Source organism: Nanorana parkeri, unplaced genomic scaffold, assembly GCF_000935625.1.
Source record: "Nanorana parkeri isolate BGI_ZX_2015 unplaced genomic scaffold, ASM93562v1 scaffold711, whole genome shotgun sequence".
In the NCBI taxonomy this organism is placed as follows: Eukaryota; Metazoa; Chordata; class Amphibia; order Anura; family Dicroglossidae; genus Nanorana; species Nanorana parkeri.
In genome coordinates, this window is record NW_017306979.1 from 864201 (window position 1) to 872835 (window position 8635).

General features: G+C 42.2%; 1 protein-coding gene across 1 annotated transcript in view; it reads left to right on the forward strand.

Moving 5' to 3' along the window:
- CCDC134 (coiled-coil domain containing 134) overlaps window positions 1–8098 on the forward strand; it is a gene marked incomplete at its 3' end in the record, with an annotated part of 17606 nt that extends 9508 nt beyond the window's left edge. The window contains exons 3-5 of the mRNA XM_018563915.1: window positions 2101–2185; window positions 7645–7826; window positions 8027–8098. Coding sequence (XP_018419417.1) covers window positions 2101–2185; window positions 7645–7826; window positions 8027–8098 — 339 coding nt within the window. The remainder of the gene's footprint in view (window positions 1–2100; window positions 2186–7644; window positions 7827–8026) is intronic.
- Window positions 8099–8635: the final 537 nt, after the last annotated feature.

The following is an 8635-nucleotide window of genomic DNA, read 5'->3' on the forward strand; positions in this document are numbered from 1 at the left end:
CCTCCCGATCTACTGAGCCGACCTGTGACAGTCTCATTGTCACAGGTCGGCTAGAACTATGAGGTGAGTGGAAATCACTCATCTCATAGTTCTCCTTTTAATACTAAAGCATTCAATATTTAAACAGTATAAATATGTAAACTAATAATATCCACAAAAATTAATCAGTTTTGACTTTTTACAAAATTAACAGAGCATGAAAATATGTGGTCATAACTAGAATTATAAAACAGAGAAGCAAGTCAACATGGCCAGGTTAAGCCACTCTAACTTTTAGGCCTGGTTCACACCTTGGCGGTTTACAGCGTGTTGCTACATGCTGTAAAACACTCAACATGTGAAAACCAATGATTGCCTATGGCATGGTTCCCACCTGGGCGTTTTACAGCGCGTAGGAACGCGCTGCAAAACGCCCTGCGCCCAAAGAAGTACAGGAGCTTCTTTGGGGCGTTTTGCCTCGCCTTTCCATTGGTATTCCTGAGTGTGGTTAACAAAGCGGTAACCCCGGGCCACACTCGGGATTACAGCGTACAGGTATTACCTTGTCCGCGATCCCCGCTGTGTCTTCGGCGGCTGACGACTTCCGGGTTCCGTACCTTGCGAGCGGCCGCTTCGAAGGGGGGCGGAGCAGGCGGGAAGTTTAAAAGTGAAACTAAAAAAAATATTTTAAAAATTATTTTAAAAATAGAGAAAATAAAGGGGAAAAAAATCATACCACCAGTGAAACGCGCGTTTCACTGAACGAAAAAACGAGCATAAAAAAATGCTCAGGTGTGAACCCAGCCTTAGGGCCTGTTCACACGACGTCCGTTTTCTGTCCTGACCTGATCCGTACGCTCCTGCACTAAAAATGTTTCCCTATGTGTTTTATGGGCTACAGTTCTCACGTGCGGAGTCCGTTCAGGTTACGACAGAAAAATACTGCATGTCACATTTTGTCCGGTCCGGAAACGCAAAAATGTGTCAAAACCGCACCGCACTGCACTGCAGCTAACATACTGAGAGTCCCAATCAGCAAAAAAAAATATATATATTTTTTTTAAACTGGAACGCGGCAAAAACACATCCGCACCTGATCAGGACCTGAAACTCATGTGAACAGGCCCTTAAGCACAAAGGCGAATTACTAAACCGAACCTATGCCTATTCGCTGCCTACACTGCACCCATATGCCACAGTCTTTGTAGTCATGAAATACTCCTAATTACTGTACTGACACTCTCACAGATGCACATAAACCTCAGCACAAAGGATAATTATTAAAAAAAACAAATTACAAAAATGTCCATTACATGTAAAATGGCCTGGATGGGAAGGGGGTTTAACACCGCGGATGTCAACTGGTTAAACAAAAGGCTTTTTGTGCTAGCCTCCCTTAACCCTTTTAGGACTGGCTGTTGTACGTAAATTGCAGGTCTGCTCCCTTATTAAGATTTATTTTTTTTAAGCTCCTCAAACTGGAGCTAAATGGCTGTTTCAAGGCTTTAACAAATCTTGCCTAAAACTCTGGAGATTCTTTGCAAAAACTTGCTATACACATTGATCTTATACAAGCTGAAGCCTCACTTTCTCATATGACTGCTTGTTACTTGGCCAATGATTTAGAAGGAATTGATTCCAGAGACATCAAGGCATGTTGTGCTCTTAAGAAGTCAGCAGTGGTGTCCCTTGTATTTCTTTTAATGGGACTTTGCCCATTCACTAGGGTAAGAATAGTGGAGGGAGAAATGCCATATTACACATAAACCTCTGCCTTTCACATTTTAGGGCTTGTTCACACCTAATCCAGTGCGGTTAGTGGCTGGAACACACTGGGTCACATAATTAAGCCTCCCTGCATTCTGGGGCAGGAGGGAACTTGGTGGTGCCATATAAGTCAATTGTACCGCAGCCACGCCTCCCGCCCGCACTGTGATCGCCTGCACCAGAAAGTGTGCCACAGCAATGCCCGCGCTGCGATCACAAAAAATAGTGCATGCATTTTCTGTATTTTGTCCTGAGCAAAGGGCACACAATATGCAAGTTAATGTTTAAATATGTTTTTGGTACAATTGCATAAATGATTCTGGAGGTTTTTCAGGATGGTTTTTGTTGTAACAGGTGTTGGAAGACTCCCGAGCTATTCTCATTGCAGCTGGAGTACAGCCTGATGGTCCATTCCCTGAAGATGAGAAGATTAAAGATGGTATGATGTGGAGGTGTGAAATGATCTCTTAAAGTGCAACTAAAGTCAACACTTTTTTTTTTAGTTTTGTATAAAGTGCAGAAGGATTAGAACACCTGTTTTTATTGCTGTCTGTGTACCTGTCTATTTGCCCTTGTGACTGTTATAAGTAAAAGAAAATCCAAAATTTTGGGTTCTCATCAAAACAGGAATAGATGGAGCTTCTTCAAATGGGGACATTAGTTCTGGTGACCACGATGACCACCAGGAATTTCCCTTTCTACCGAAGGATTTTCTCTCACTTCCTGTAATGGTTATCGGACAGGATGTGAAGGGTAATATCCCCAATGGGATACAGATGGCACAAAAAATGCTGATGGGTTATAACTTCAGAACACTATCCAAAATTAGAAAAAGAAAAAAAAAGTTTTGGCTTGAGTTCTACTTTAAATGTTAATTATATGCACATATTTTCGAGTTATTCATTTTTGCCAATATGTGTAATTTGTGAAATGTTTCACTGTCTAAAGGTTTTATTCATTTCATCACATGGGTCAAGTTTAGTTACTGCATGCTTTGTCCTTTTTGTTGTCGTTTTTTGTTTTTACAGTGTATGTATGTAAAAGTCCACTCACAAAAATGTATCATGTTTTCCCTCAAAATCTTGCCAGCTTCTGACTGGAAATCATTTGTGAGATTTCATGAGGGGCCTGTAAGGGGAGCAGAAAATACCGCCAAAGTATTTTGAGAATCAAAAGTTCACAATAATTTATCAGCTGTTTAATGCTAAGGCATGATAATGCCACAAGTACAAGATATTGGATATATGAACAGATTTTTTTCATGATCTAAAACAGACTGGCATGGTTAATTAACTGACACATTTTCTGGGGAGGAAACTGGGTCTTTGGAATATCAATGTTTATGATGATAATAAGAGGGAAATGCAAAAGCAGGGATCTACCTTTTATACGAAACAGAAAAAATGTTACAGAAGTGCCTCTATACATACAGTATCCTGGCCGCAAAGTGCGAGTATGCTTCGGTATGGAAGTGCAAGCTCTGTCACAAAGCATTCACACTCAGAAGTGTGGTGACTTGGACCAATAATCCAGATGAAGCTGAAGGTATAATGTGCAGGTGCAACATTTCCTCAAAAATCTTTTGCATAGGTCTGAGGAATGAATCTTTCTCTCTCTCTTGGAGAAATCACTTGATTCCCCCCCCCCCATCCAGTCTAAACCGCATGGCTGGAGGAATCTGCACTGCCAGCTATTGTATTCAGGCAGCCAACACATTTCAATCTAAGTTGTTTGATTTTGAAAATTTACAATTAGCCAGGGGGTTTCTGGCTGGGCCACCCACAGCTCGATTTTTGGCCGAAATCTGAACTGTATATGGCTAGTTTAAGTGTACCTGGATATGCATTGAGTAGACATCTATGGTGTCTTATCGCCTTTAAAGCAATACCTATCATTCTGAGACCAGTCAGCCAAGGGAGTGTCTGCAGAGTGCCCATTCATATGTAATCAAATTCCAACCAGACAGAGAAATTGATTCCTTGTGTGTGTTGTGTCCCAGCAATATTACATTACACACTGGCAGTGAAAAAGAACAGTAACTTTAGAGGCAATGTTTTTCATGAGTATTTACCATGTTATGACCAGTGGCCATTGATGCCTAGATGCCAAGCCTGCCAAATGCACAAAAGCGTAAAAAAAAATGATTTCCTGTCCATTGAGAGACGCAAGAAGTCTTTAATTTCTGAGTTATGCCACCTACTGGAGGCTTAGACAGTAGCAAACAAAAACAAAAACAAATTGTAGGCCGGCCCCCGGGTAACCTCTAATACTACAAGCGTGCCTCAGTTTTTTGCAAGTGTCCTAGGAGAGTGGATGTATTTTCTTCAGCTCTGCTGTGTTGAAGACTAACCTATTTTTTTTCTGCACTTTTTTACTCTTCAATGTTACTCTTCTCTACTTTACTGCTAGAGTTCTCCCCCTGATCGCAGCTATCGAGCACAGTCATCCTCAACCTGGAGTACAGCATCCAGACCTGCTGGATTGGACGTTGTGGGGATAGCCTGGAGGTGACCTTCGGGCAAAGGGTTCTGTGTGGCACAATTTCCAGACTCAGTGCCGAGTGCTTTTCGAGGTTCAGAGCCATTGGCATTGTCTCAGTGCTTGCCCTGTCTCTGAAGAGTCAGTGAGTAGTCCGATCAGGCAGAACACTACTTAATTTGGCTTTTGAACAGGGGATCTCCCATGCAGCGCCCACCCAACCCCACCCCTCGGCTTCGTCGTCTGTTCCCCGGTGACTTCCTGGGACCGTAGTCTGGTTCTCTCTGGGCTTTAGAAACCCCCTTTGAACCCATTAGAGACATTTCCGTACTCTCACCACAAGGTATTTTTTCTTGTAGCCATGATCTCTGCTACATGAGTGTCAGAGCTGGCAGCTGTAGCTTGCAAAGAACCCTTTTTGGTTTTGCATAGAAACAACTTGGTGGTGAGGCTACGATTTCTTTCTTGCCTAAGGTATTTCTGCCTTTTCCTCAACCAGGAAATTGTTGTTATTCTGTTCCTCTAGCCAGCTCCAATTTAGTAGTCTACTAGATCTATGAGCACCTCTCAGAATTTCGGCTTCATGCCAATGTTTCCCAGACTTGCATGGCTGCCACCTGGTCTTCTGTTATGTATTCTCTAAGTTCTGCCAGGTGGACATTTAGGCCTCATCTGATGCTTCAAACGTAGGCTGCAGGCTGCTCTTTGTACTGCTGGCAGTCTCCAGATCTCTGTTTTCTTGGACCTGTTTGCTTTGTTGCCCACCCCTAAGTTGGATTGATTTTGGACATCCCAAAGGTGAGAGTCTTCCAGTGTCCCTCAATGGACAAGAAAAAAAACTATGATTTCTGTTTTAACCTTGAAATCCCTTTTTAGAGTCCATTGAGCGACTCAGATCCCACCCTCTGTGTTTATGATCAAGCCTTGTTACTGCTTTGCTACAGTCATGGTGGTAATAGAAGGGTTTGTCTGGAGCATGCAGTTTTTGTTCGCCTGTGTCCAAGCTTCTTTTAGGTGGCAGTATAGCCTGGAAGTTGAAGACTTCCTGTGTTTTTCAGTGGACTCTAAGAATACACTAAGGATTTTCCATTGAGTTAAAAAAAAAAATGTAAAAAATTTAAATGTATCATTATTTGTAATTCACAAGTTTTAATATTAAATGGATGATGCTACAGATCCTACTGCAGCCTGCCCATGTTCAGGCTGAAGGCTTGTTTGTTAATGAAGCCTCCAACCTGCATCATGAATATAGCTTGACATGGTGATCACATGGTCTTGAACCACTCTGAATGATCTGTCTGTCAGTGATTAAGAGCCAGGAACCATACAAAGTATGAGTTGCTGGCTCTTAAAGGTAAGGACCTTTATTAACATATGCCCCTGCATGGGGCATTGTGCTGGTAAACTCTATTAAACAGATTGCAAGTAGGAAGGGATTAAAGCAGGACCCCAAGAATATATATATCAAAAAAACTCTTTAATCCATGTACTGTATGTATTTATTATTAAGCATTTCAAATATAATTGCTTGTAATCTTTCGTGAGATTCACGCAAGGATCCCCTGCCCAAAACAAATCAGACTAAAAGTGGGCGGTTGTTGTGAGCCAATCAATTTGCACTGTCTTTTCCAATGTTGCCTGTGGTTTTAAGAGCTAGAGGAGCAGTTGTTCTGGCAGCTTACATAAAGGGTTAATAAACCCTCAGCGTTTTTTGCATATATATGCAAAAACATTTTTTAAAAACTGTCTTCGCCGTGCGCTCCCGTCCGAACATCTGAAGACTCTCGGGCGGCCGCAAAGGATCTTTGGGCGGGCGCATGCGCAGTTCAGATCTTCGGCCGGGAGACGAGGAGAGACGCAAGGTTAGTAAATGCAGCAGCGTGCACCCTCACACACTCCATGGGACAGTTAAGACAGAGGAGTCAGCACAGGATCGGAGACCGGCACCAGCGCTGGAGGGACAGCAGAAAACTACAGGAAAGAAGATGATTGGATCAAGAGGCATCATTTAAGGTAAGTCCTTACACTAACATGGGGGGGGGGATTTTTTCCTTCAATGTCACTTTAAGTAGCACAGGTGGTATGTTGGCAGTGTGTTGATGCTCTTTCATAGTCCATTGAGTAGACATGTGCCACATTTTACAAAACTTTAATGCTGAATCATGTTGTCATTCACCCTATTGACTATAAATAGAGTCACCAACGTTTGTGTAGGTAAAACTTGTATTTAGTGGGTTGGCTATGTTCTACTTTAATGGGGAAAAAATTGGTTATGTTAAATCACATGAGTGGATTTTATGAAGCAAAGGAGTATCTATTGGTGCTGCAAGTATTTTTTTTTATAGTGACACTAAACACAGGCGTTAAATTTTACCCTAACTATAAAAAAATGTAGCTTATTTTGGCATCACTTGGCTGTAGATCCTCAAATCATCTCTTAATTTATGCCGACACTGTCCTTCCTTCTGGAGGGTGGCTACTTTTTTCACCCTGGGCCCTGTGTGTGTTGCAAAGTAGCCACCACTCCAATCTTGCTCCCATGATGGACTACAATGTCACAGTTGGCTAACTTGTATTGAATTTATAGTCTATCATGGGAGCGAGCTTGGAGCGGTGGCTACTTTGCAACACACACAAGCACCATGGGGAACAAAAGTAGTCACCCTCCAGAAGGAAGGTCAGTGTCGGCATGAATTCAGAGATGATTTGATGATCTTCAGCCAGCTGATACACAGATGAGCTTTATTTTTGTTATTGCATTCAAGTACCTTAACTATTATCTCCTGAGTTTAATGTCGCTTTAAGGCTGGTACACACTGTGTGGCTTGCAATTGAGATCTTATCAAGACTGTTTTTGGAGACTTAACTGTGAGCTGAAGTTCTTTGATCTCCCAAGCTGCCCTGAAGAGTTTGTACCCACAATGCTACAGGAAATCCAATTTCAGTGCTTGTCCTGTTACAAGAGAGCTTTCATCTTACTGCAGGATTTACAACTGTCCTGTTGGAGATGTACAGTATAAAAGAAGGTACACTTCCCTGCCCTCCCTAATTGCCAATAGAAACAAAGCCCTATCTCTTACATAGCAACCCAGTTCACATTTGTTTTTTTACCTTGTTCACATGATATTCCCTCCAGCTGAGCCAAAAACCCATGCTGGTCCACTTCAGGGCTCTGGTTTGACCTTTTTATTGTACTTCTCTCAGGGCTTGTTCACACCAATTGCAGTGCGTTCCAGATGCCAACCGCACTGTAGAAAAGAAAAATAGAGGAAACTAAATCACTTATTTGTCATGGCTGTACAACATACAGACTCGCAATACTAAATTTACATATATAATGTATATAATTTATGTAACACCGATGTTTCATTGTATTGTACTAAAAATCACTGAAATGTTTTGTATCTCCTCTGAATCTAGCTTATTCCCACACGGTGGAGAATTCAGCATTTTTTGGCGATGTAGTCCTACGCTTCCCAAAAATTGTTCACCATTATTTTGACCGGAATTCTAATTGGAACAACCTCATTCGGTGGGGAATTGGTTTCTGCAATCTGAGTGAAATCTTCAATGACGGTCCACATTCCCAGCTTCTTGACTTGGTATGTCTGAAACCTCTGAAAAATGCAGCCTTTTCCAAGGTCTTGTAGATGAGCTCTCTCTATAGTCTTGTTGGAGGAAAACATGATCCCTCTAGGAAGTGTTTACAGAAAAATAATATGGCTACTGTATTGCTTATTCATCCTAGTACAGCATGTGCTCACTAACCATACCCTAATTGTATTGGATTTCATGTTTTTAGATGTCTCAAGAGTTGGGCATTAGTGAAAAATCTCCTGATTATCGAAATCCTTTCAAAACTGACAATATGGAGGTAAGTAGTGACTACATTATATTCTTAATATAGAAAACTCAGTTTTATTCATTACATCAATTCATTGCTTAGTTTAGTCATATTTACTCTAAATTAACTACCGTATTTTGCGCTCCATAAGGCGAACCTGACCATAGGACGCAGGGAGGGTAGGGTTCTGTGTAGTTAGTGACAGGTGGTGCTGTGATTACAGCCCCACGGTCTCAGTGAGCACACAGAGCTCTACAGGCTCTATGGTGAGCTCCTATGCCACGGTCACGGGTCCCCCAGAAGAGCGGGGGACCCCGAAAACCACGGCGGGGGGCCCCGGACACGATTGCCGCCGCTGCTCGATTTGATACATGTGATCTGATTAGATTACTTGTATTAAACGAACAGCGGCTCCCACTGTACATTTAGCTCTGCTTGCGGGCGATAGGGATTCGCTCCATAAGACGCACACACATTTTTGCCCGCCTTTGGGGGGGGGGGGGAAATGCGTCTTATGGAGCGAAAAATACGATACTTGGTGTCTGGAGCAATTTCTTAATCTTTGCA